Genomic DNA, 27,623 nt, shown 5'->3' with positions numbered 1-27,623 from the left:
CAAATAATACAGTTGTACCTCATGGCATCAGAAAATATCAGGGATTGGTTCCAGGATTCCCCAAGGATACCCAAATCCATGCTGCACAAGTCCCTTGTATAAAATGGTACAGTATTTGCATATAATTTATGCACATCCTCCTGTATATTTTCAGTCATTTCTAGACTACCGATAATACCTAATATAATGTAAATGCTATGTAAATAGTTTGTTGTACTGTTGTTTAGGGAATAATGACAAGGAAAAAAAGTCTGTATGTATTCAGTACAGAGCAACCATCCTTTTTTTCTTTTTGAAACAGAGTCTCGCTCTGTTGCCCAGGCTGGAGTGCAATGTTGTGATCTCGGCTCACTACAACCTCCGCCTCCTGGGTTCAAGTGATTCTCCTGCCTCAGCCTCCTGAGTAACTGGGATTACAGGTGCCCGCCACCACACCCAGCTGATTTTTGTATTTTTTAGTAGAGATGGGGTTTCACCATGTTGGCCAGGCTGGTCTCGAACTCCTGACTCCAGGTGATCAACCCGCCTTGGCCTCCCAAAGTGCTGGGATTACAGACATGAGCCACCGTGCCCAGCCCATCCTTTTTAAAAGGAATATTTTCAATCCACATTTTATTAAATCCACAGATGCAAAACCTGAGAACATGGAAGGCCGATTGTACTCAGTATTTCTGTCTTGGAAAAGAACTATGAATTTGTTTGAAATAAGATTTCAAGAAAGCAAATATTCTTGCAGTGAAAATACTTTCAAATGAATAACTTTCTTTCTTAAGTTTGATTAGACGTATAGTAGACCTGAAAGTGAAGCATAAAAGGATGAATGTTAAGGCTTTGGTGAGCATTTCAACCTTCCTTACTTTTGGGGTTCTGATCCACAGAGTTCATTAACCACTTGGGAAATAAGTATCCACTTACTTAACCTAACTATTGTTTAACCCTCTAAATACATAGTTTTAGGTAAAGTAGGTTGAAGGAGATGACTTAGGCTTGAGGTTAACATGGGGCTTCTTGCCCCCCATTCCAGATCTAGGCTTTGAGAATTTCAAGTTATGACTTCTTAGTCTCTCCCCTAAGGAATTTGAACTCTATTCATGGTAGGGACAGAGGGATGGGGAGCCTCTGAAAGTTTTTGATGCAATAATAATGTGAGCTGATTATATGACCTCATGTAACAGGAACGTGTTATGCTGTGTGTATCATCAAGAAAACCCAGCTGTCAATGCTCTGAACCAAAGGTGGCAAACTTTTTCCATAAATGGCCAGATAGTAAATATTTTAGGCTTTCTAGGCCAAAGGACAAAATCAAGGGTATTATGTAGGTAATTATAGAACAAGTGAGAAAACTGTCCTGCCCTGCTTACCCTGTTTGCACCCAGTTGCCATTAGACATTCTGTCTGCCAGGGAATGGGTCTGGCAGGTTTTGGTTGGGAGTGAAACTGTAGTGAGCTTCACTACCCCAGTGACACATAGATCCTAGTGTGTCCTTCTGTTCCTGGAGAGCCCAACCTTCTGAATTTGGGCAGCTGACCAGAAATGGGGCAACTACTAGACTGAGATTCCACTGCCAGATACCCAGCAGTTGCCATTAGCAGAGTCTCTAGCTTGTAGGTGGGGACCAGCCCAGACTCTGGGCAGATGCTAGTTACAGCCACAAACCAGGGAGGCAGACCCTGGGTGCAGAGAAGTAAACAGACTTGGTCTCTGCAGCTCAGAGTGCTAACCTGCTCTAGTGGACATTGTACAAAAACAGGTAGTGGCAGGATTTGGCATTCAGCCTGTTGTTTCCCCACTCTGCTCTAGAAGATAGTTTGCCCTCTAATAAAGGCCGGTTCTTCCATTTGTGCACTAGATTCTTTCTCTCATCTACTCAAGGACATCACTCTAACTCTTCTACCCTTTCTCTACTGTATCATCAATGTTCCTCTCTACAGACTTTCCCTTCAGCATGAAAGTGTGATGTGATTTCGCCATCTTAAATAAGTGACACAAAACCCTCTTTCAACTTTATTCTCCAGTTGCTGATCAATTTGTCATCTTCTATGCTAAACCACCTCTAAACAGTTGTTCCTACTTTCAATTTGCAGTTTATGTTCTCTTTCTCTTTAGAAAAGTCTAATCTAGTTTTTTTCACCTCACCACTCCACCCAGCTGCTCTTACAAGGTCACTAATGACTCTGCCTTCTATGTTGAGAAAAGACAGTCTTCTGAATACATTTGGAATCTAACCACTTTTCGTCATCTTCTATGATATCACTTTGGTCTGCCACATTTACCATTTGCCCAGATGATTGAAATAGCCTTCTAACTCCTTTCATCCTTGACCTCCCTTGTATCTATTCTCAATCCAGAAGTCAGAATGAACCTCTTAATAAATCAATTGCCAGATCTTGTCATTTCACTATTCAAATGTTTTGCATCTCATGTAAAGCAAAAGTAGGCCATCCTTACAATGGCCTGCAGTACTGCCTTAGACCTCTCCAACCCCATTTCCCATTACAGTCTCCCCTTCTTTGCTGCTCCATACTGGTCTCCCTGGATGTTACTTAGTGATTTCAGTCATGTTGTTGTATCGGGGCCTTTGCACTTGCTGCTCCCTCTGCCTGGAACACTCTTCTAGCATGGCTTGCTCTTGCTACCTCCTTCAAGTCTTCATTTAGATACACCTTCTTGATGAGGCTTACCTTAACCACCCTACTTAAAGTGGACTCCTCCCACTTCCTGTCTCCTTTTTATGCTTCTATTTTCTCCAAAGCACCCATCATCATCTAGCACAGTATATTTTACTTGTTACATTTATTGACTGTCTCTCACCATGAAGCTCTAGGGAATTTTGTTGTCTTGCCTGTTCTGTTCATAAGTCTATGCCTGGTACATTGAATAGTGCCTGGCATGCATATTTCTTTTTTCTTTCTTTCTTTCTCTCTCTCTCTTTTTGTTTGGAGACAGGGTTTTGCTCTGTCACGCAGGCTGGAGCATACTGGCACAATCATGGCTCACTGCAACCTCTGCCTCTCAGGCTCAAGCTAGCCTCCTGCCTCAGCCTCTCAAGTGGCTGGGACCACAGGTGTACACCACCATACCCAGCTAATATATTTCTTGAATGAATGAAGGAAGGAAGGAAGGAATTTGTGAGTCCAATTGGGAAAAATGGGCAAGAGATATCAATAGGTAATGATGGCCAGTAAAAATATGAAAATGTGATCTAGCATAATATTCACAGAAATGCAAATTTAAACTACAATAAAATTCAGTTGGTATTTCGTATTCCCCAGTGTGACAACACAAACTGTTCCCAAAGGTGAGAAACAAGGAATTCTTTTCACTGTTCGTAGGAGTATACATTGGTATATAAACTTCGGAAAACAGTTTGGCAAGAGCTGATACCTCTCTGATCTATATGATATGCCTTTTGCACATTACCCTATTACTACTCCCAGGCATTCCTAGAGAAACTCTTGCACTTGTATAGAAGAGGCCTTTACAAGAATGTTTAAAGCAGCATTGCTTTTAATAGCAAAAACTTGGAAGTAACTTAAATCTCCATTAATAGGAAAATGGATAAGCCATGGTATAGTTATACAATGGAATGCTATGTGGTTATGAAAGTGAGTTTTCTAACATGTAAAAAACTCTATAACAAATCATTGGTGAATAAAGCAAGTTGCAAAGAATACATACAGGCTGATATTTATAGAAAAATTTAAAACATGAAAAATGAGATTGCTTAAAAATTCACAAATATTTATATGTAAAGGAATGCATGAGAATAATCAGTATCACATTCACAATAATAAAGCGTGAAGAAGGGAGATGAGGGTGGCATGACATTTCAGTTACTTTGGGATCTTTTTGTAGGTCAGCGGATATATAGGCATTCATTGTATTGGGGTTTTTAAATGCCTTTTTGTATTCTTAAATATGTCATAATAAAAACTTTAAAAAACATCATCAAAAGTGCTAAGGGCTGATTAAAACAGACTTAGTCCAGGTCTTTGTTTATCTAAAAAGTTATGGTCTAAATGCAGCTATGCAAGGTGTTACCCACATCACTGATTGAGACACCTGTAGTTTTCAATTCTCCTTACTGTTGCATGCCTTACTATTCAAACAACAACAACAACAGTAGAAAAGAAACTTTGCTTCTTTATAATTGAGTACATTTTGAAAGTGGTACTTTCATAATATTTTTTGTGAACTAGGGGGAGGATTGATTGGAAGAAAAGGCTACATAGGCACACTGGGGAAAAATGACACAATGATGTGTGCAGTGTATGGATGGACTGAAGAGATGGCTTTTTCTGGAACATCCACAGGAGATGTGTGTATCTGGAGAGACATCTTTCTTGTAAAAACAGTGAAAGCGCATGATGGGCCAGTGTTCAGTATGCATGCATTGGAAAAAGTAAGTAACCTAAAGAGATTTTAAATTAAACAAAATTTGTCCTGGAGTGTAGAGCATTTTAAGAAGTAAAGGAACACTGCCTTTCTACTTGCCTGGACTATCCAGCAGTAGTCTGTGGGCTAGGGTCATCTTGACCTTTCTTTGTTTCTCTTTTCAAACTCCCGAACACAGAATGAAATAGGTCTGCAGTGTTTTGTTTTGAGATAGTGTCTCACTCTGTCACCCAAGCTGGAGCGCAGTGGTGTGGTCATAGCTCACTGCAGCCTCCAGCTCCTGGGCTCAAGAAATCCTCCTGCCTCAGCCTCTTGAGTAGCTGTGACTACAGGCAAGTGCCACCCACACCCATCTAATTTTTAAAAATTTTTTGGTAGAGATTATGTTGCCCAGGGTAGTCTCCAACTCCTGGGCTTAAGCTATTCTCCCACCTCAGCCGTCAAAGTATTGTGTTACAGGCATGAGCCATGGTGCCAGCCAGGTCTGCTGTTGTTGTTTTGTGTTTTTGTTTTTTTTTTTTTAAAGTTTAACTTCATGTTCTTAAGCTCATACTATGTGTCAAAAATCGGCTGTTTATATATAATCACCATATCCTATCAGGTAGTTACCATTTTTGTTTTCTCTTTTTAAGGATGAGGTTATTATGTAGACTCCAGGAGGATATATGTAACTTTCTGAGAGTGGTGATCTAACTTATAGTTACAGATTTTAGAAACTATGTTTCTAAAGCCCTATCTAAAAGTAAAATGTTTAGGGTCACTGTAAATATTGTTGCAGATTCCATGTAGACGGTTTAAAAACACAATGGATTCTTAAGCTAATTCCTATTCTTTACAAGCTGTAACTTTTGACTATGTTCTTTTTTCTAGAAGTTTTCAATATAAGGAAAAAGGTTACTATTTTAACAAATATTTAGATCTTTATTAACTTGAACTTTTTTTTTTCCATAGGGGTTTGTAACTGGAGGAAAAGATGGTATAGTAGCTCTTTGGGATGACTCTTTTGAAAGATGTCTCAAGACCTATGCTATAAAAAGAGCTGCATTGGCCCCGGGATCTAAAGGTGATTTGAGACTTAGTGGGGTTTTTTAATAGGAAAAAAAGATTAATTGCTCATTAATGTGCGTGATCACTGAGGTGGAACACATGGCATGTATTTTTCCGTCTTGTTGGGCATCAGAATTAAGTGGAAGAAATCACTTAACTGGATACCAGAATCATTGCCATCTTTTCAAAAGTCTATTTTCTATGATACACATGGTAAAATATTAGTGAAATACAAGATTATGAATCCTAATTTTAACATTAATTTTCCAAAGAAAATTTCCATGTGAACATCACATTTATCACCAGTCAGGAACTTGTGTGCAACTTTGATATTTTGTTTCACCTTGGCATTTTGTTGACCCTGCTTCTGTAGCCTCACAGGCCTTTTTTCCCTTTGCCATTTGTTTGTTGATTTATTTAAGAGACAGGGTCCTGCTGTGCTGCCCAGGCTGGAGTGCAGTGGTGCAATCATAACTCACTGAAACCTTGAACCCCTAGACTCAAGCGGTCCTCCTGCCTCAGCCTCCTGAGTAGTTGGGACTAAAGGCGCCTGCCACCATACTCAGCAAATTTTCAAATTTTTGTACAGCCAGGGTCCCTCTATGTTGTCCAGGCTGGTCTCAAACTCAAATGATCCTTTAAACTTGGCCTCCTGAAGCACTGAAATTACAGGCATGAGCCACTGTGCTTGGCCTACCTTTTTTTTTTGAAGAGGAGGAAGGGTGCAAGGGCAGCATCAGGCCCAACTCCCTGTCCGCCGACCATCCTCCGGGCTGTGGGCCCAGAGGGTGCATTTTCTTTGTTATTATTATTATTGTTGTTATTATTATTATACCTTGAGTTCTAGGGTACATGTGCACAATGTGCAGGTTTGTTATATATGTATACATGTGCCATGTTGGTGTGCTGCACCCGTTAACTCGTCTTTGAGTGCATTTCTTCCTTTAAGGCATAGCACCACACTCTCTCTGACTTCTGGGCCTTTCTACCTGTTTTTACTTTTTCCTAAAACATGTCCTTCCTCTTCCTTCCTGCCCCCTCCAGTTACTTGACAACATACTTATTTTTCAAATATCAAACCTGATTTTTTCTAGGATGATTTCCCCCACCCTCATCTCCTCTCAAAAAAGTTAGATTCCACTGCTCTGTGCTCCTATTTCAATATGCCCCTAACACAGGGTCTGTTTTCCTCACTGTATGCTCTGTAAGGGTATGAGTTGAGTCTATCATCTTTACTAATATGTTGCTGAAGCCTCCCTAGGACAAGTAGACATAAATAAATATAGTTGGCCCTCTGTATCTGTGGGTTCCGTATCCTCAGATTCAACCAACTGCAAATAGAAAATATGCTAGAGAAAAATAAAAAGTAACAATAGAACAATAAAAATAATATAAATTAAAAATACAGTATAACAGCTATTTACATAGCATTTACATTCTACTAGATATAAGCAATCTAAAAGTTATTTAAAGCACATGGGGGCCGGCTGTGGTGGCCCACATCTGTAATCCCAACACTTTGGGAGGCCCAGGTGGGTGGAACTCCTGAGCCCAGGAGTTTGAGATCAGTCTGGGCAAAATGGCACAACCCCACCCTATTGAAAAAAAATATATATGGAATGATGTATGTGGGTTATATGCAAATACTACACCATTTTATATGAGGGACTTGAGCATCCATAGACTTTGGTATCTGTGGTTGTCCTGGAATCAATCCCCCAAGGATACTGAGGGCTGACTATATATCTTGAATTGAATTAAAATTACTAATAAGAATATTGTAAATAAGAGGGGCAGGAGATGGATAAGGAAGGGCTAATATAAGAAGAGGTAAACAAATAGCTGTTGGAATGGTAGGAGGGAATGTGAGAATAGAATCATAGACTTATAAGACATAGGTGGTACTTATTTAGAGATTACTAAATTGAATGATTGAGGTTAATATAGTACATTTATTAGAATACTTAAAATACAGCAGAAAACCTTGTAATGTGATTTTCACTGTCAAAATAGCTTAATTGGCAATATATACACTGTTGTATTATAGTAACTGTATGTCTAAAAGAACATCTTCATTTAACATTTCAGGTCTTCTCTTGGAAGATAATCCATCTATACGTGCCATATCATTAGGACATGGTCATATTTTAGTTGGCACAAAGAATGGTGAAATACTAGAAGTGGATAAAAGTGGCCCAATAACACTTCTGGTTCAGGTAATTTTAAATGCTAATTTGTTTTTTTTTCTTTACATACAATTGATTATTTCAATATATAAGAGCCAAAAGTTGACAGTGATGAAAAATAATGTTAAATTAGGGAAATATTTGTTAATGTCTACAGAAAAAAAATTTAATATATACAGAAAAAAATTTTAATGTATACAGAAAAAATTAATGTATACAGAAAAAATTTGTTTTTTTCTGTTAATGTATACAGAAAAAATTTTAATTTGCTTATAATGAAATGATTGGGTGTCAGTAAATATACATATTCTTCTATGGAATAATTGCCAATATTTTGAGTAATTTCTTATCAGAAAATAAGGGACCAATGAAAAGAAAAACCAGCTGTAATTAATTTAACCCAGTCTGTTTTTAATTTTATTTATATAAGGTATATTTGTTGAGCCTAAGGCAATTATTTTTCTCTGAAACTCTTCATTAGGCCATTCTTAAGTTTCTAAGAAAAAATAAAAATGAATGTATGCTAAAATTTTATTACTGAAAATTAAATATCAGTGAAAAGATGTAAATAATAAAACAAAAATCCAGAAATATAAAAATTATGTGATAGAGATGTAAAATTAAATAGCAGGATTAGGTGCTGGTTATATGATCCTTAACATTTCCATCAGGAATGGTGGATTCGATTTTTAGATTTATATTTCTTCTGTGTATTATATTTTTCTGGAAAATAGGGAAATAACACCATAAAACAGTAAATGAAACAGGATATATCCTGACCAAAAACTGTCCTTGTGCAACTCTATATAGTAACACCAAACTTTGGCTTGCCTTTTTACCCTGAAAAAGAATTTTCTTAATACAGACTTATTTCTCCTGCAACCCCCACTTCACTGTTATGACACCAATGAGCACACATAGAGGAGAACGTGCTTTAATGTTAAAATAACATTTTGAAGGATCAAGGAAAATTTGTAAATGGATGACAAAATGTTATATACTAAATTAACTGGTGTCTTACTGTTTAATTTCACTTACATAATATGTCTTTGAAGTAAAAAGATGATGGGGTCATGGTGTTTAACATGTTTGTGATGTCTTGGAAAATATTAACACAAGTATGCTTTTACAGATGAATCCAAATATGACATTATTAAAAACACAGTTTCTTAACTGTGAAAAAAGATTTAGAAGTCACAAATAATGTCTGTTAAGAGAAAAACTCTAGACAAAATAAATTTAACAGAGTTTACCTGCACATTAAAAGAGGGCCGGCATGGTGGCTCATGCCTGTAATCCCAGCACTTTGGGAGACTGAGGCAGGCAGATCACGTGAGCCCAGGAGTTTGGGAAGCTAAGGTGGGCAGATTGCTTGAGCCCAGTATGAGCAACATAGCGAAACCCTGTCTCAGAAAAAAAAAAAAAAAACATGAATTAGGCAGCACTCAGCACTGGAAAAGGCTCAGAGAGATCTGCTGTAGCAGTGTGGGCAGTGAGATTTTATAGGCTGAGTGCAGAAGTAAGACAAAGAAAATATATTTAATTGGTTAGAGTGGAAAGACCTTACTTAGAGATTAGTTGCAGATTCTGATTGGCATAGTCTCTAGTTTCGTTTCACTGTTTACATTGGGCTTTGGTTTGCTTACATAGGAACTTAAAGTGCTGAAGCTTTGGCCTCCCAGTTAAAAATTTTTAAAATGTCCCATTGTTTTTAGTATTTATTGTAGAGTTCAAGATTTCAAATGTCTTATTATCTTCTTGAGATCGCAAGCAAGACAAGGATACCAGATCACACCATTACTGTCCAACATTTTGTGTGAGGTCTTAGCCAATCTAGTAAAACAAAACAATAATTAAGATGTATGTGTTGGAAAGGAATGGACAACAGTGTTGGTATTTCTGGATATTATAGCCCTATACCTTGAATATCAAGGGAATAAACTGAAAAATTGTTAGAACTAATTAAAGAGTTCTGTAAAGTGATTAGATGCAAAATCCACTTATAAAAATCAATAGTGTTTCTATATACTAGCAATAACTAGTTAGAAAATATGATATTAAAAATGCTACTTGCCGGACGGGTGCAGTGGCTCACACCTCTAATCCCAGCACTTTGGGAGGCTGGGGCAGGTGGATCACGAGGTCAGGAGTTCGAGACCGTCCTGGCCAATGTGGTGAAACTCCATCTCTACTAAAAATACAAAAATTAGTGGGACATGGTGGCAGGCACCTGTAATCCCAGCTACTCAGGGGACAGAGGCAGGAGAATTGGTTGAACCTGGGAGGCAGAGGTTGCAGTGAGCCAAGATTGCACCACTGTACTCCAGCCTGGGCAACAGAGCAAGATTCCCTCTCAATAAATAAATAAATAAAATGCTACTTGCACCAGGTGCAGTTGCTCATGCCTATAATCCCAGCTACTCAAGAGGCCGAGGTGGGACGATCACTTGAAGCTGAGGGTTCAAGATCAGCCTGGGCAACATAGTGAGCCCCCCGCCCCCACACCTCTAAATAAAATTAGCTGGGTTTTCTTGCACACGTGTGTAGTCCCAGCTACTCAGGAGGCTAATGTAGGAGGATCACTTGAGCCCAGGAGTTCAAGGGTGCAGTAAACTATGATTGCACCACTGCATGGCAACCTGGGTGACAGAGGGAGATCTCATTTCTTTAAAAAAAAAATAAAAGATACACAAAAAATATAATAACTGGGAATAAATATAGCTAAAAATATGCACAACCTGTGTTAAGAAAACTGTAAGATTTTACTAAAGAATAAAAGAAATGTTATATAAATTTAATCACAATCAAAATTTTAATTAGATTTTTCACAAATTCTGGAAAGATATTAAAAACCATATAGAAGAAAAAATATTCAAGAATAGTCAAGAAAGCTTTGAGAAACTCTCCATGCTAGAAATAAAAATATTATAAAATGATAGTAATTACAGGTATAGGAATGTGTATACCCTGCAGAAATGTTTACATATATTAACAACAACAACAAAAACTGTACAATGTTTGTAGCAGCACTATTCCATGATCAGTTTGGGGAGTAGTGCCATCCTACACATTAAGTCTTTCAGTCCATGAACATGGGATAGCTCCCTATTTAATTAGATCTTCTTTTAACTTTTTCTGAGTGTTTTGTAGTTTTCAGTGTACAGATCTTGCACGCATTTTGTTAAATTTATTTTTAACTTCCATTATTTTTGATGCTGTTATAAATACAACTGTTTTCTTAATTTTGATTGCATATTGTTCATTTCTAGTGTATCAAAATGCAGTAGATTTTGTACATTAACCTTATAACCTGTAAACTTGCTGTCCTCATTTATTAGTTCTGATAGTTTTATAATGGATTATTTAGGGTTTTCTGTGTACAACATTATGTCATCTGTAAATACACATAGTTTTACTTCTTCTTGTCCAATCTGGATGCCTGCTATTTCTTTTTCTTGTCCAATAGTCTTGACTAGAACCTCCAGTACATTGTTAAATGTAAGTGGTGAGAACAGAACATCCTTGTCTTCTTCCTGATCTTAGAGTGAAAGCATCTAGTCTTCCACCATTGAGTATAAGGTTAACTGTGGGTTTTTCGTAGATGCTCCTTACTAAGTTTAAGTTGAGGAGTTACTACCCTTTTATTCCAAATTTGTGGAGCATTTTCATCAAATGCTTTTTCTATGTCTATTAAGCTGATCATGTGTTTTTCATTTTTAATTCTGTTGATATAGTGTATTACATTAGTTGATTTTTGATGTTATGTCAATCTTGCATTCCTGGGATAAATCCCACTTGGTTGTGATATCTAATGTTTTATGTGTATTGGATTTGGTTTGCCAGTATTTTGTTGAGGATTTTAGCATCAGTATTTATAAGAGATATTGGTCTTTAGTTTTCTTGTGATATCTTTGTCTGGCTTTGATATCAGGGTAATAATGGCTGTATAACATAATTCAGGAAGGGTTCCCTCATCTTTGTCTCTTTCCCTGACCACACCCAACTGTTAAACTCCTTTAATTGGTAGCATATTGCTCTATTGTTTTCAACATTTTCCTTGGGTATAAATTGTGCCACAGGCTAAACCAATCAAATTCAGGCTCCTTTAAAGGGATACTTCCCTAGATTAGTGTTTGAGGTTTGTTTCTGACTCCAGGCAGGCTCCTCCCAGCTATCTCTGCGAGTTTACTGGTTCTCTTGGACAAACTAGCTGGCCTACGGTTTAGCCTATATTTCCAGTTAGCCTACCAGTCTCCTCCCAATTACTTTTTATTAGATTTTTTACAAATTCTGGAAAGATATTAAAAACCATATAGAAGAAAAAATATTCAAGAATAGTTAAGAAATTTTCAAAACAATTTTCACTGTTTTTGAGACGTACTTATGCATGAGCTTTTTCACACTCTGCTGTAAATGAAGTCAGTTCCTTTGAGAAGAGATTAGGAGCTATCTGGTTTTCTGGATTGCCTCTCCCTCCAGGCAGAATCTCTGAACCAGGGCTCTGGAGTTGAGAGTGAGGTCAATGGAATCCTTATCTTTGAGTATCTCAGGCTTTAGGCCCTGAGTACTTGGTAAGGGGAGAGGGGACAGTAGTCTCAGCTTTTCCTGGGTTACCCCAGGACCCCATTATTCTCAGAGGCACCACATCCAAAGTAGAGCCTCCATCTGGAGGAGGGGCTGGGCAGAAGTTATCTCCCACCTGTCAGCTGAGCTCAACAAGAATTTAGCCTCAGCAACAGGAGGCTGAGGGCAGGGTGAGAAATGCTGACATCCTGCCCTACCTGGAAAGATAGTGCTCTGACCGCGAGGTGGGGGGAGAGAGAGCCTAGTGTTCTTGGTTGCATCAGTCTCGGAGTTTCCAACCAGATGAGGAGGGAGGAAGGGAGTGGATCTCAGTTTAAATACCGTAGACTCTCACTGTTCTTAACAAATTTTAACAGATTTTCTTGAGTAAATGTTCCTTCCTTTGTTGCATCTCCTTGGAACTATTTTCAGAGACTTTAAATGGTTGCGTTTTTTTTTTAAATTGATTTTTACTAGTTTCACTGGTGAGCAGGTCTGTGGAGCTCCTCACTCTCTCATGCAGGAAAGTACCTCCTGTGTGGCAATTATTAACATTGCAGAGCAGCCAATTCCTATTCTCTCCACCCAGAGAAAGTTTTAGGATTATAAGCTAACTTTAATTGTAGCTTGATTATATGGTAATTGTGGAGCTAAAGTTGTTACAGAGGTCTTTTATTGTGTTTCCCAAAGATAAACAGAAAAGTTTTGATAGATTTACTCACTATTCGGTATCCTATTATCGTATATTATTGAATGGTATCTTTAGCTTTATTCTAAATAAAACTGTGTATAAATATACACACACATACACTAAATTGATCCTATGTTTTCTTTATAGGGACACATGGAAGGAGAGGTGTGGGGTTTAGCTACACACCCTTATCTGCCCATCTGTGCTACTGTAAGCGATGATAAAACCTTAAGAATATGGGATCTCTCACCTAGTCATTGTATGTTGGCTGTCCGGAAGCTGAAAAAGGGTAAGAGGCTCTCACACTTGAACGTAGATTAAACTCTCACAGTTTTCTAACCTTTACAAATATAAGAAAGCAAAACTAGGCACATTTTAAAAAGGCTTTAAATATGTTGAAATATTTATTCAATGTCTACTTGCTTATGGTGCCACATAGAGAAACGTAATTGTACTCAGTCTTGGCTTTATGGGACCTCCTATCATCATGCCTAAAGTGAGCAAATTTCCAATAACTTGTTGAATAAAGAATATAGAAGGTAAACAGAAGCTAAGTTTTTCTCTCCTTTGTGACTATACATACATAATTTAGAACTGGAAACTTTTCTAAGGCATAGTGGGGACTAAAAAAAATTCAAAAAAGAACTAAAAACTAAGGGTAGACAGTTGAGGAAGGATATTGTAAATAGAACCGAGCCCATTTGTAGGAAGCAGATGAAGCTGTCAGGGTAGAGAGACAGGGTTTCCCCATCTTGGCCAGGCTGGTCTCAATCTCCTGACCTCATGATCTGCCCACCTCGGCCTGCCAAAGTGCTGGGATTACAGGCGTGAGCCACGGCCCCCGGCCAATTCCAAGTTTAAAATGAACTTTCTGTTTTTTAATTCTACACTATTAGTCCTTGTCTTGTTCATTTCATGTTTTCTGTCTGTCTCTATGTGGCGTCTGTGTGATTTTTTCAGATCTTTATTCTAGTTTTTAATTCTCTTTATAGCAGTTCATTCCCATCTGTTTTTTAAGCTGCCCATTAGTTAATTTTGATAATTGTCATTTTTATAACTTCTATTTGTTTTCAAGTTTGCCTGAGATATTTTAACATCATACTTCTTGTTTATATTTTAGATTTACTCTTTTCTATCTTTAATCTTAACTACCCGTTTCAGATAAAGAATATAAAATCTAATTGTCTCCAAGGATCTCATTATGCTGTGTTTTTCTTACCATTCTTTTGGATGTTTTCTTGTTTTTTGTTTTGGTTTTTGTTTTTTTTCTGCTGACTCCCTCCTAGTGGTCCATCTTCTTGTGCATTTTAAATTTGTATTGTAAGTTCATGTTTGATTGGACTTTACCTGTGGGAATCCCATGATGTCTGGATCGAGGGTGTGGGAATCCCATGATGTCTGGATCGAGGACTTTTTTTTGAAAAACAATATAACCCGTGTTTACTCTGGATGCTAATGATTCAGAGATCAGATTTTTTTTAAATTTGGAAATAATGGTATTAGATTATCACTATGAGTATTTTGGAACCTAAAATTAACATAAAAATTTGAAAGCTGGTACTATAATGAGTACAGTTAATGTATGTCCCTTCATGAATTCCAGAGATTTTGTGTTTCTCTCTTCAGGTGTCTGGGGTGCTACCATCGAGAACCACTGAAAATTTATTTAACTGGGATTACATAAATCATGTAATTAGAATAAATTTGAATCTAAGGTTTATGAAAGCCACCCTGTGTTTGTGAATTCTCAAGTATGATTTTTCCTTCTCTGTGGAGAACCCAGGCCAGGATAGATAAGCTTGTTTCATAAAGTCTTTATTGCCAGACACATTTTAAAAAAAAGGTTTCTCTGTTTTTTCTCCTGAGATATGGTTGTAATACTAGAAGAAAATGACAATATGCTGTTTGGAGAGTTTTTGCCAAAAAAATTGCATGTAATTAAATAACTATTTTATTTCTTAAGATATTCATGAGTCAAAAAAATTTAAAGTAAAAATTAGTGAAACTAAATATGTAATTTAATGTTTAGTATATTGAAATACAAAAAGACAAAATCATAATATAAGTATAGCTGTGCAGTATTTTAATTGGTAAATTACTAAAAGTAAATACTTCATAAAATGAAGAAAGTTTCAGCATAAAACACTGAAATAAAATAACTGATGTTTCTTTTAAAGCAACCTTAAGGAGCAAAGTTTATTAATGATAGTATTATTGAGTTGAAAAGTAATTAATTTTGAGCAAATTTTTCCAATGGCCTAAAAGGCCCTTACTATACGCTACACTATACTATACACTATTCTATACACTAGTCTGAGTAATGATGAAAATATAAGTATAATCCAGTTCTAAATTTCCTGTGACTCTTGTATCATCAGATAATACTATCTCTTGTTTGATGGCTTCAAGGACATTTTTTTGAAAAAGTTTTTTTTTGTAGGGACTATAGCACCTTTATTTTTTTACTTTTTATTTTTATTTTTTGAGACAGTCTTGCTCTATCACCCAGGCTGGAGTGCAGTGGCATGATCTCAGCTCAGTGCATCCTCCACCTCCCGGGTTCAAGCGATTCTTCTGCCTCAGTCTCCCGAGTAACAGGGACTACAGGCGTGCGCCACCACGGCTGGCTTATTTTTGTATTTTTAGTAGAGATGGAGTTTCACCATGTTGGCCGGGCTGGTCTTGAACTCCTGACCTCAAGTGATCCGCCCACCTTGGCCTCCCAAAGTGCTAAGATTACAAGCATGAGCCACCATGCCTGGCTATAGCCCCTTTATTGATAGCAAGCTATAATATTTATTTTAAAGAAAGCATTTCCAGGTTACATTGTCTTTAAATTTATGATTTGTAGAAGGAAATTATAATTCATTACTATTGTATTTGTTGTGAGTTGAGTTGTGTCCCCCTGAAAAGATATGTTGAAGTTCTAACCCCCCAGTACTTGTGAATGTGTCCTCATTTAGAAATATAGAGTATTAGCAGATATAATCAGTTTAAGACAAAGGCATACTAGATTTGATTGGGCTCTAAATCCAGTGACTGATGTCCTTATAAGAAGGCCATGTGAAGATATAGGAACACAGACACACTGGGAGAATGCAGCATGATGATGGAAGCAGAGGATTGGAGTGATGTACCTATAAACCAAGGAGCACCAAGGATTGCTACAACCACCAGAAGCTAGAGAGAAACAAGGAAGGATTATTCCCAAGAACTTTCACAACGGAGCATAGCTCTGCCAACATCTTGATTTCAGATTTCTAGTCTCCAGAACTGTGAGAGAATGGGTTTCTGTTGTTTTAGGACACACAGTTTGTGGTCATTTGTTACAGCCTCTAGGAAGCCAATACTGTGTTCATATTCCAGTGTTCAAAAAGTCTTCAAGCTAGAATAAGAATTATTCTCACAGTATTAGTTTTGCTTAGTTGACCTTTATTATCTCTGTGAAACTTGAGGGAAGAAAATTTTTTTCAAAACAATATAACCCATGTTTACTCTGGATGCTAATGATTCAGAGATCAGATTTTTTAAAATTTTGAAATAATGGTATTAATCACTATGAGTATTTTGGAACTTAAAATTAACAAAAATTTGAAAGCTAGTACTATAATGAGTACAATTAATGTATGTCCCTTCATGAATTCCAGTTTTGTCTAGGAGGTTCAGGTGCAAGACTAGTCTCCTATGCCATTAGGGCAGATGTGGCTTTAAAATTTTTTTTTATTTTATGTTATTTTAAGTTCCAGGATACATGTGCAGGATGTGCAGGTTTGTCACATAGGGAAACGTGTGCCATGATGGCTTGTTGCACCTGTCAACCCATCACCTAGATATTAAGCTCCATGTGAATTAGCTATTTATCCCAATGCTCTCCCTCCTCCCTGTCCCCCAAGAGGCCCCAGTGTGTGTTCCTCTCCCTGTATCCTTAGTTCTCATTGTTCAGCTCCCACTTATAAGGGAGAACATGCAGTATTTGGTTTTCTGTTCCTGTGTTAGTTTGCTGAGGATAATAGCTTCCAGCTCCATCATGTCCCCACAAAGGACATGATCTTGTTACTTTTTATGGCTGCATAGTATCCCATGGTGTATATATACCACATTTTCTTTATCCAGTCTAACATCGATGGGCATTTGAGTTGATTCCATGTCTTTGTTATTGTGAATAGTGCTGCAGTGAACATATGTGTGCATGTATCTTTGTAATAGAATGATTTCTATTCCTTTGTGTATATACTCAGTAATTACATTGCTGGGTCAAATGGTGTTTCTGGTTCTAGGTTTTTGAAGAATCACCGTCTTCCACAATGGTTGAGCTAATTTACATTCACACCAACAGAGTAAAAGTGTTCCTATTTCTCCACAGCCTTAGCACCATCTATTGTTTCTTGACTGTTTAATAATCGCCATTCTGACTGGTGTGAGATGGTATCTCAATGTGGTTTTGATTTGCATTTCTCTAGTGATCAGTGATGTTGAGCTTTTTAAAATATGTTTCTCAGCTGCATAAATGTCTTCTTTTGAGAATTGTTTGCTTATGTCCTTTGCCCACCTTTTAATGGGGTTATTTCTTGTGAATTTGTTTAAGTTCCTTGTAGATTCTGGATATTAGACCTTTGTCAGATGGACAGATTGCAAAAAATTTTCTCCCATTCTGTAGATTGCCTGATCATTCTGATGACAGTCTTTTGCTGTGAGGAAGCTCTTTAGTTTAATTAGATCCCATTTGCCAATTTTTGCCTTTTTGCAATTGCTTTTGACATTTTCATCATTAAATCTTTGCCTGTACCTGTGTCCTGAATGGTATTGCCTAGATTTTCTTCTAGGGTTTTTATAGTTTTGGGTTTTACATTTAAGTCTTTAATCCATCTTGAGTTAATTTTTGTATAAGGTGTAAGGAAGGGGTCCAACTTCAATTTTCTGCATGTGGCTAGCCAGTTTTCCCAGCATCATTTATTAAATAGGGAATCTGGCCAGGTGTGGTGGCTCATTCCTGTACTCCTAGCACTATGGGAGGCCAAGGTGGGCAGATTGTGTGAGCTCAGGAGTCCGAGACCAGTCTGGCCAATATGATGAGACCCTGTATCTACTAAAAATACAAAAATTAACCAGGTGTGGTGGTGTGTGCCTGTAGTCCTAGCTACTTGGGAGGCTTAGGCAAGAGAATTGCTTGAACCCAGGAGGTGAAGGTTGCAGTGAGCCAAGATTGTGCCACTGCACGTCAGCCTGGGAGACAGAGCAAGACTCTGTCTCAGAAAAAATACAAACAAACAAATAAATAAATAGGAAATCCTCTCCCCATTGCTTGTTTTTGTCAGGTTTGTCAAAGATCAAATGGACATAGATATGTGGTCTTATATCTGAGATCTCTATTCTATTCCCTTGGTCTATGTGTCTGTTTTTGTACTAGTGGCCATGATGTTTTGGTTACTGTAGCCTTGTAGTATAGCTTGAAGTGGGATTAGCATGATGCCTCCAGCTTTGTTTTTATGGCTTAGCATTGTCTTGGCTATATGGGCTCTTTTTTGGTTCCATATGAATTCTAAAGTAGTTTTTTTCTAATTCTGTGAAGAATGTCAATGGTAGTTTATTGGGAATAGCATTGAATCTATAAATTACCTTGAGCAGTGATATAGTTTGGCTGTGTCCCCACTCAGATCTCATCTTGAATTCCCACATGTTGTGGGAGGGACCTGGTGGGAGGTAATTAAATCATGGGGGCAGGTCTTTCCCATGCTGTTCTCGTGATAGTGAGTCTAATGACTTCTGATGGTTTCATGTGTCTGGCATTTCACCTACTTCCACTCACTCTATCCTGCCACCCTGTGAAGAAGGTGCCTGCTTCTCCTTTGGCTTCTGCCATGATTGTAAGTTTCCTGGGACTTCCTCAGCAATGTGGAACTGTGAGTCAGTTAAATCTCTTTCCTTTATAAATTGCCTAGTCTCAGGTATTTCTTCATAGCAGTGTGAGAACGGACTAATACAGTAAATTGGTACCAGTAGAGTGGGATGCTGCTGAAAAGATACCTGAAAATGTGGAAGCAGCTTTGAAACTGGGTAACAGGCAGAGGTTGGAACAGTTTGGAGGGCTCAGAAGCAGACAGGAAAATGTAAGAAAGTTTGGAACTTCTTAGAGACTTGTAGAATGGCTTTGACCAAAATGCTGATGATGACACAGGCAATGAAATCCAGGCTGAGGTGGTCTCAGATGGAGATGAGGAACTTGTTGGGAACTGGAACAAAGGTGACTCTTCTTATGTTTTAGCAAAGAGACTGGTGGCATTTTCCCTCTGCCCTGGAGATTTGTGGAACTTTGAACTTGAGGGAGATGATTTAGGGTATCTGGTAGAAGAAATTTCTAAGCAACAAATTATTCACGAGGTGACTTTGGTGTTGTTTGAAGTATTCAGTTTTTAAAGGGAACCAGAGCATAAAAGTTCAGGAAATTTGCGGCCTGACTGTGACAGAAAAGAATATCTCATTTTCTGAGGTGAAATTCAAGCCAGCTGCAGAAGTTTGCATAAATAATGAGGAGCTGAATGTTAATTCCCAAAACAATGGGGAAAGTGTCTCCAGGGCATGTCAGAAGTCTTCACGGCAGCCCCTCCCATCACAGGCCTGGAGGCCTAGGAGGAAAAGATGGTTTTGTGGGCCAGGCCATGGGCCCCTCTACTCTGTGCAGCCTAGGGACTTGGTACCCTGCATTCCAGCAGCTCCATCCATAGCTAAAAGGGGCCAAAGTACAGCTCGGACTGTTGTTTCAGATCAGAAGCCTCAAGCCTTGGCAGCTTCCATGTGGTGTTGAGCCTGCAGGTGCACAGAAGTCAAGAATTGAGGTTTGGGAACCTCCACCTAGATTTCAGAGGATGTATGGAAATGCCTGGATGCCCAGGCAGAAGTTTGCTGCAAAGGCAGGGACCTCATGAAGAACCTCTGCTAGGGCAGTGCGAAAGGGAAATGTGGGGTTGGAGCCCCCATACAGAGTCCCTACTGGGGCACCGCCTAGTGGAGGTATGAGAAGAGGGCAACCATCCTTCAGACCTCAGAATGGTAGAACAACTGACAGCTTGCACCATGTGCCTGGAAAAGCCACAGGCACTGAATGCCAGCCTGTGAAAGCAGCCAGGAAGGGGGCTATACTCTGCAAAACCACAGGGGCAGAGCTGCCCAAGACCATGGGAACCCACCTCTTGCATCAGTGTGGCCTGGATGTGAGACATGGAGTCAAAGGAGATCACTGGAACTTTAAGATCTGACTGCCCTGCTGGATTTTGGACTTGAATGGGGCCTGTAACCCCTTGGTTTTGGCCAGTTTCCCCTATTTGGGACAGCTGTATTATCCAATGCCTGTACCCCCATTGTATCTAGGAAGTAAGTAACTTGCTTTTGATTTTACAAGCTCATAGGTGGAAGGGACTTGCCTTGTCCCAGATGAGATGTTAGACTGTGGACTTTTGAGTTAATGCTGAAATGAGTTAAGACTTTGGTGGACTGTTGGGAAGGCACGATTGGGTTTGAAATGTGAGGACATGAAATTTGGGGAGTGCCAGGGTCAGAATGATGTGGTTTAACTGTGTCCCCACCCAAATCTCATCTCGAATTCACACGTGTTGTGGGAGGGACTTGGTGGGAGGTAATTGAATCATGGGGGCGGGTCTTTCCTGTGCTGTTCTCGTGATAGTGAGTCTCACGACATCTGATGGTTTTATGTGTCTGGGATTTCACCTGTTTGTACTCACTCCATCCTGCTGCCCTGTGAAGAAGGTGCCTGCTTCTCCTTTGCCTTCTGCTATGATTGTAAGTTTCATGAGGCCTCCTCAGAAATACAGAACTGTGAGTCAATTAAATCTCTTTCCTTTATAAATTACCAAGTCTCAGGGTTTTTATTGTTGTTGTTGTTGTTGTTTTTGAGATGAAGTCTCACCCTTTTAGCCCAGCCTGAAGTGCAGTGGCACAATCTGAGCTCACTGCAACCTCCACCTCCTGGGTTCAAGTGATTCTCCTGCCTCAGCCTCCTGAGTAGCTGAGATTACAGACATGCGCTACCATGCCTGGCTAATTTTTGTACTTTTAGTAGAGACAAGGTTTCACTATGTTGGCCAGGCTGGTCTTGAACTCCTGATATCAAGTGATCCGCCCACCTCAGCCTTCCAAAATGGTGGGATTACAGGTGTCAGCCACCACACCCAGCCAGGTATTTCTTCATAGCAGTGTGAGAACAGACTAATAACGGGCAGTATGGCCATTTCACAATATTTATTCTTCCTATGTATGAACATGGAATTATTTCATTTGTTTCTGTCCTCTTTTATTTCCTTGAGCAGTGGTTTGTAGTTTTTGAAGAGGTCCTTCACTTCCCTTGTTAGCTATATTCCTAGGTATTTTATTCTCTTCATAGCAATTGTGAACAGGAATTCATTCATGATTTGGCTCTCTGTTTTCTGTTGTTGGTATATAGGAATGCTTGTAATTTTTGCACATTGATTTTGTATCCTTTGACTTTGCTGAAGTTGCGTATCAGCTTAAGAAGCTTTTGGGCTGAGATAATGGGGTTTTCTAGACATACTATCATATCATCTGCAAACAGAAAACAGTTTTATTTCCTCTCTTCCTATTGGAATACACTTTATTTCTTTCTCTTGTCTGATGGCCCTGGCCAGAACTTCCAATACTATGTTGAATAGGAGTGGTGAGAGAAGGCATCCTTGTCTTGTGCTGGTTTTCAAGGGGAATGCTTCCAGCTTCTGCCCATTCAGTATGATACTCACTGTGGGTTTATCATTATTATTTTGAGGTATGTTCCATCAATACCTAGTTTATTGAGAATTTTTAACATGATGGGATGTTGAATTTTATCAAAGGCCTTTTCTGCATATACTGAGATAATCATATGGTCTTTGTCTTTAGATCTGTTTATGTGATGAATTATGTTTATTGATTTGTGTGTGTTGAACAAGCCTAGCATCCTGGGGATGAAGACAGCTTGATTGTGGTGGATAATCTTTGATGTGCTGCTGGATTCAGTTTGCCAGTATTTTATTGAGGACTTTTGCATCAATATTCTTCAGTCATATTGGCCTGGAGTTTTCTTTTTTTTGTTGCATCTCTGCCAGGTTTTGGTATCAAGATGATGCTGGCCTCAAAAAATGAGTTAGGGAGGAGTCCCTTTTTTTCAGCTGTTTGGAATAGTTTCAGAAGAAATGGTACCAGCTCCTCTTTGTACCTCTGGTAGAATTCAGCTGTAAATCTCTCTGGTCCTGGGCTCTTTTTGGTTGGTAGACTATTTATTACTGCCTAAATTTCAGAACTGTTATTGGTCTATTCAGGGATTCAACTTCTTCCTGGTTCCGTCTTTGGAGAGTGTATGTGTCCAGGAATTTATCCATTTCTTCCAGATTTTCTATTTTATTTGCATAGAGGTGTTTATAGTATTCTCTGATGGTTGTTTGTATTTCTGTGGGATCAGTGGTGATGTCCCCTTTATCATTTTTTATTGTGTCGATTTGATTCTTCTCTCTTTTCTTGTCTAGCTAATGATCTATTTTATTAATTTTTTTCAAAAACCGACCCCTGGATTCATTAATATTTTTTGAAGCGCTTTTCGTGTCTCTATCTCCTTCAGTTCTGCTCTGATCTTGGTTATTTCTTGTCTTCTGCTAGCTTCGGGGTTTGTTTGCTCTTGGTTCTCTAGTTCTTTTAGTTGTGATATTAGGGTGTCAATTTGAGATCTTTCTAGCTTTTTGATGTGGGCACTTAGGGCTATACATTTCCCTCTTAAAACTGCTTTAGCTGTGTCCCAGAGATTCTGGTATCTTGTCTCCATGTTCTTATTGGTTTCAAAGGACTTCTTGATCTCTGCCTTAATTTCATTATTTACCCAGGAGTCATTTAGGAGCAGGTTGTTCAATTTCTGTGTAGTTATGTGGTTTTAAATGATTTTCTTAATCTTGGGTTCTAATTTGATAGTGCTGTGGTCTGAGAGACTGTTATGATTTCAGTTCTTTTGTACTTGCTGAGGAGTGTTTTACTTTCAATTATGTGATCGATTTTAGGGTACGTGCTATGTGGTGCCAAGAAGAAAGTATATTCTATTGTTTTTGGTTGGAGAGTTCTGTAGATATCTATCAGGTCCGCTTGATCCGGAGCTGAGTTCAAGTCCTGAATATCTTTGTTAATTTTCTGTCTTGATGATCTAATGTTGACAGTAGGGTGTTAAAGTCTCCCACTATTATTATGTGGGAGTCTAGGTTGTCTCTTCGTAGGTCTCTAAGAACTTGTTTTATGAATCTGGGTGCTCCTGAACTGGGTGCATGTATATTTAGGATAGTTAGCTTTACTTGTTGAATTGATCCCATTTCCATTATACAATGCCCATCTTTGTCTTTTTTGATCTTTTTTGGTTTAAAATCTGTTTTGTTAGAAACTAGGATTGCACTCCCTGCTTTTTCCTGCTTTCCATTTGCTTGGTAAATTTTCCTCCATCCCTTTATTTTGAGCCTGTATGTGTCTTTACACATGAGATAGATCTCTTGAATATAGCACACCAATGGGTTGTGACTCTTTATCAGCATGCCATTCTCTGTCTTTTAATTTGGGGCATTTAGCCAATTTACATTTAAGGTTAATATTGTTATGTGTGAATTTGATCCTGTCATCGTGATGCTAGCTGGTTATGTTGCACACTTAATGTAGTTGCTTCATAGTATCATTGATTTTCGTACTTCAGTGTGTTTTTGCAGTGGCTGGTAACACTTTTTCCTTTCCATATTTAGTGCTTCCTTCGGGAGCTCTTGCAAGGCAGGCCCGATGGTGACCAATTCCCTCAGCATTTGCTTGTCTAAAAAGGAGTTTATTTCTCCTTCACTTATGAGGCTTAGTTTGGCTGGATATGAAATTCTGAGTTGGAAATTCTTTAAGAATGTTGAATATTGGCCCCTAGTGTCTCCTGACTTGTAGGGCTTCTGCTGAGAAGTCTGCTGTTAGTCTGATGGGCTCCCCTTTGTAGGTGACCTGACTTTATCTCTGACTGCCCTTAACATTTTTTTCCTTCATTTTGACCTTGGAGAATCTGATGATTATGTATCATGGGGTTGATCTTCTCATGGAGTATCTTACTGGGGTTCTCTGGATTGCCTGAATTTGAATTTTGGCCTGTCTTGTTAGGTTGGGGAAGTTCTCCTGGATGATATCCTGAAGTATGTTTTACAACTTTGTTCTGTTCAGGTACCCCAGTCAGTCATAGGTTCAGTCTTTCTACATAATCCCGTAGTTCTCAGAGGTTTTGCTCATTCCTTTTCATCCTTTTTTTTTTTTTCTCTAATCTTGTATGTGTATCTTATTTCAGCAAGATAGTCTTCAAGCTCTGAAATTCTTTCCTGTGCTTGGTCTATTCAGTTATTGATACTTGTGGTTGCATTGTAACATTCTTGGTTGTGTTTTTCAGCTCCTTCAGGTCATTTGTGTTCTTCTCTAAACTGGTTATTCTGGTTAACAGCTCCTGTAATGTTTTATCATGGCGCTTAGCTTCTTTGCATCGGGTTAGAACTTGTTCCTTTAGCTCAGCAAAATTCATTATTACCCACCTTCTGAAGCCTACTTCTGTCAATTCATCCATCTCAGCCTTTGCCCAGTTCTGTGCCCTTGCTGGAGAGGTGTTGTGTTAATTTGGAGGAGAAGAGGCACTCTGGCTTTTTGAGTTTGCAGCATTTTTTTTCTTTGATTCTGTCTCATCTTTGTGAGTTTATCTAGCTTCAGTCTTTGAGGCTGCTGAACTTTGGATGAGGTTTTTGCAGGGACTTTTTTTGTTGATGCTTTTGTTGTTGGTGTTTGTTTGTTTTTCTTTTTTCTCCTTTTTTTTTTTTTTTTTTTTTTTTGAGATGGAGTCCTGCTCTATCACCCAGGCTGGAGTGCAGTGGCGTGATCTTGGCCCACTGCAACGTCCACTTCCTGAGTTCAAGCAATTCTCTGCCTCAGCCTCCCAAGTAGCTGGGATTACAGGCACCTGCTACCACACCCAGCTAATTTTTTTTGGTTTTTTTTAGTAGAGATGGGGTTTCACCATCTTGGTCAGGCTGGTCTTGAACTCCTGACCACATGATCCACCTGCCTCGGCCTCCCAAAAGTGCTGGGATTACAGGCATGAGCCACTATGCCTGGCCTGTTTTTCTTTTAACAGTCAGGCCCCTCTTCCTCTTCCAGCTGAGGTTTGCTGGAGGTCCACTCCAGACCTTCTTTGCTTGGGTCCCTCCCACACCTCGAGGTATCACCAGTGGAGGCTGCAAAACAGTAAAGGTAGCTGCCTGCTCCTTTCCCTGGGATCTCTGTCCCAGAGGGTCACTGAACTGATACCAGTGGAAACGCCCCTGTATAAGGTGTCTAGCAACCCCTGTTGGGGTGGTCTCACCCAGTCAGGAGGTACAGGATCCAGGACCCACTTAATGAAGCACTCTGACTACCCCTTGGCAGAGGGGGTGCATTACACTGGGGGAAATCCCACTTGTCCTGACTGCCCAGATTCCTCAGAGCTGGTAGAGGGAAAGACTAAGTCTGCTGATCCATGGAGACCACGGATGCCCCTCCCCTCTAGGAGCTCAGTCCCTGGGAGATCAGAGTTCTGTCCACAAACCTCTGGCTGGAGTTGCTGAAATTCCTGCAGGGAGGCCCCGCACAGTGAGGGGTTATGGTCAGGGTCCGACCTAAAGAGGCAGTCTGGCCACCATCTGCCACAGCCTCTGTGCTGCACTGTGGTGAATTCCTCCTGGGTCTAAACTGTCTATTTTCCCAGGCACCGTCAGAGGAGAAATGGCAGACTAGCTGCAGTGATGTCTGCTGCCCCTCGCCCAGGGAGCTCAGTCATCTGAGGCAGCAGACAGCCAAAGTGATGACGGCTGTCCCTTCCCCCAGGAACTTGGTAGTCTTCGGCAGTCTGTAGCTAAGTGGCCACTGAGAATCTGTGCAGCTCTATGCTTGGGACTCAAGGAACTGGTGGCATGGGCTCACGGGGGGGATCTCCTGATCCACCAGTTGCACAGATCCATGGAAAAAGTGTGGTTTCCCGGGCAGGATAGCACAATCACTCACTGCCTCTCTTGGCTGGGAGTGGGAGCTCCCCTTGTCCTGTGCAGCTCCCAGGTGGGCTGTCACTCCACTCTGCTTTTCCTCACTCTCCATGGGTCATGCCAACCACCTTGTCAGTCCCAATGAGAGAACCTGGATACCTCAGTTGCTGGTGCAGGATTCACTTGCTGTTTTCGGTCTTCTTGGTGGGAGCCTCTGACCACAGCTGTTTGTAGTTGGCTTTCTTGGCCCCTCCCCTTCCAAATGTGGCTTTTTTGCTCTGGTTTTCTGCTCCCCTTTTAATTTTGATAACTAGAAAATGTTTCTAATTTTTCAATGATCTCAGCTATGAATTTTAAAGGATACTTACTATATTAATCTTCCCTTAAACTCAACTTTCTACCTGCTTTATGCCTGCACCCAACCAGCAGAATAAGCATTGAGTAAAACAGGGAACTGTGATAATTGACCTCACTACTATTCTGTTTCTCTTCCCTCTTTTGTAGCAGAACTCCTCAAAATAGTTGAGGCGCCCTTCTCTGTGTGTTCACATGACAGTAGCTCCATAACCCACTCCAATTAGGCTTTTTTCCCTACTTGTCCATTTAACCTGCTGCCAATCTGTTGATCACTTCCTGGTTCTCAGTGTATTCACCTCACAGCAGTTTTTGACACAATTTATCATTCCCTTTTTTTTTTTCTGAAATACTTTATTCACTTGTCTCTGGAACCCGTGCGTGTCTGTTTCTTCTCTCTACTTCACTGACTCCCTTTTTCTGTTTCCTTTGCTAGCGGTATCTCTTCTTCCTGCACTCTGCATTTAGGACTGCTCCAGCGCTTCTCCCCGGACTTTTCTTTTCATATGTACACTCACACTTTAGATTCAGTCGGTCACTGTCCAGTCAGAAGATGAGACTACAAGGCTTATTTGAACAGTGGGAATTTAATAAAAAGAATTGCTAACTAGCAAAAAGTGATTACCTACTGAAAAAGCCTTAGAGGTAGCCACCATAGAAAGCAGCTACCAACCCTAGTACTAAGGGAGAGTGAACAAGTTAAAGGTGATTCAGACCTGTTTGGAAATGGTGTGGCTGCCACCAGAACATTCAGTGAGCTTGTGGCAAAAAAGCTTGCCAGAGGGTGCAGCCCTCAGTGGAACAGTGAGAGTAGTCACTTGGTGAAGGAGAAGCTTGCCAGAGGCAGCAGGCCAGAGCTGAATGGTCAGAACCACTGCTTGAAGAGCTTAACCTAGGGCAAAATCATTGAACTGTGAGCACTCCTGCCAGAGAATCTTCCTGAAGTCCGCAAATTGCAGCTAAATCGTTAGAGCCATTACAGTGATGGTGGAGAAACTTGCTGAAAGAGGCAGTTGGGGCTGCCACTCTGGTGAATGCTATCAGGCCCCCTTCATGCCAGTGCCCTGGTTCTGTTAGTAAAACAGCACACTGGAGGAAGGGAGTCACTTCTATTTTGGCCTTTTAGTGTCTCTCCAGCTCCCTCTACTGGCAAGCTAGCAAAAAAGTCTGTGAGGCCCAAAGTGGCAGATTTGGAACTGAGAGGCAATAAATTAATAACCAGCACAGTCTTCCCCTCTGGCTAGTCAGGATCCACATGAACCTTTATACACACATTTGAATTTCAGTACAATCACAGAACTAACCTTATGTTTCTACCCAAAGAGATGCAG

The 27,623-nt window shown here is 39.6% G+C and overlaps 1 protein-coding gene across 6 annotated transcripts in view; it reads left to right on the top strand.

The window, feature by feature from the left end:
* The window catches only part of EML5 (EMAP like 5), a 180,804-nt gene that overhangs the window by 100,725 nt on the left and 52,456 nt on the right, over nt 1-27,623 (top strand). For 4 of the 6 annotated variants that reach the window (XR_008620952.1, XM_014347688.4, XM_063596357.1 and 1 more), the window contains exons 18-21: nt 4,201-4,403; nt 5,348-5,459; nt 7,532-7,659; nt 13,031-13,172. Coding sequence is in view for 4 of the 6 variants with exons in the window: in XM_014347688.4 (XP_014203174.2) it covers nt 4,201-4,403; nt 5,348-5,459; nt 7,532-7,659; nt 13,031-13,172 (585 nt within the window). In the remaining 2 variants the exon portion in view is untranslated. Of the gene's footprint in view, nt 1-4,200; nt 4,404-5,347; nt 5,460-7,531; nt 7,660-13,030; nt 13,173-14,509; nt 20,723-27,623 lie in introns of those variants that run through there. The other 2 variants (XM_055097934.3, XR_010109831.1) reach the window with 2 other exon arrangements.

This window comes from Pan paniscus, chromosome 15 (genome assembly GCF_029289425.2).
Source record: "Pan paniscus chromosome 15, NHGRI_mPanPan1-v2.0_pri, whole genome shotgun sequence".
NCBI classification, from domain to species: Eukaryota; Metazoa; Chordata; class Mammalia; order Primates; family Hominidae; genus Pan; species Pan paniscus.
This window is presented reverse-complemented; position numbering and strand designations above follow the sequence as displayed.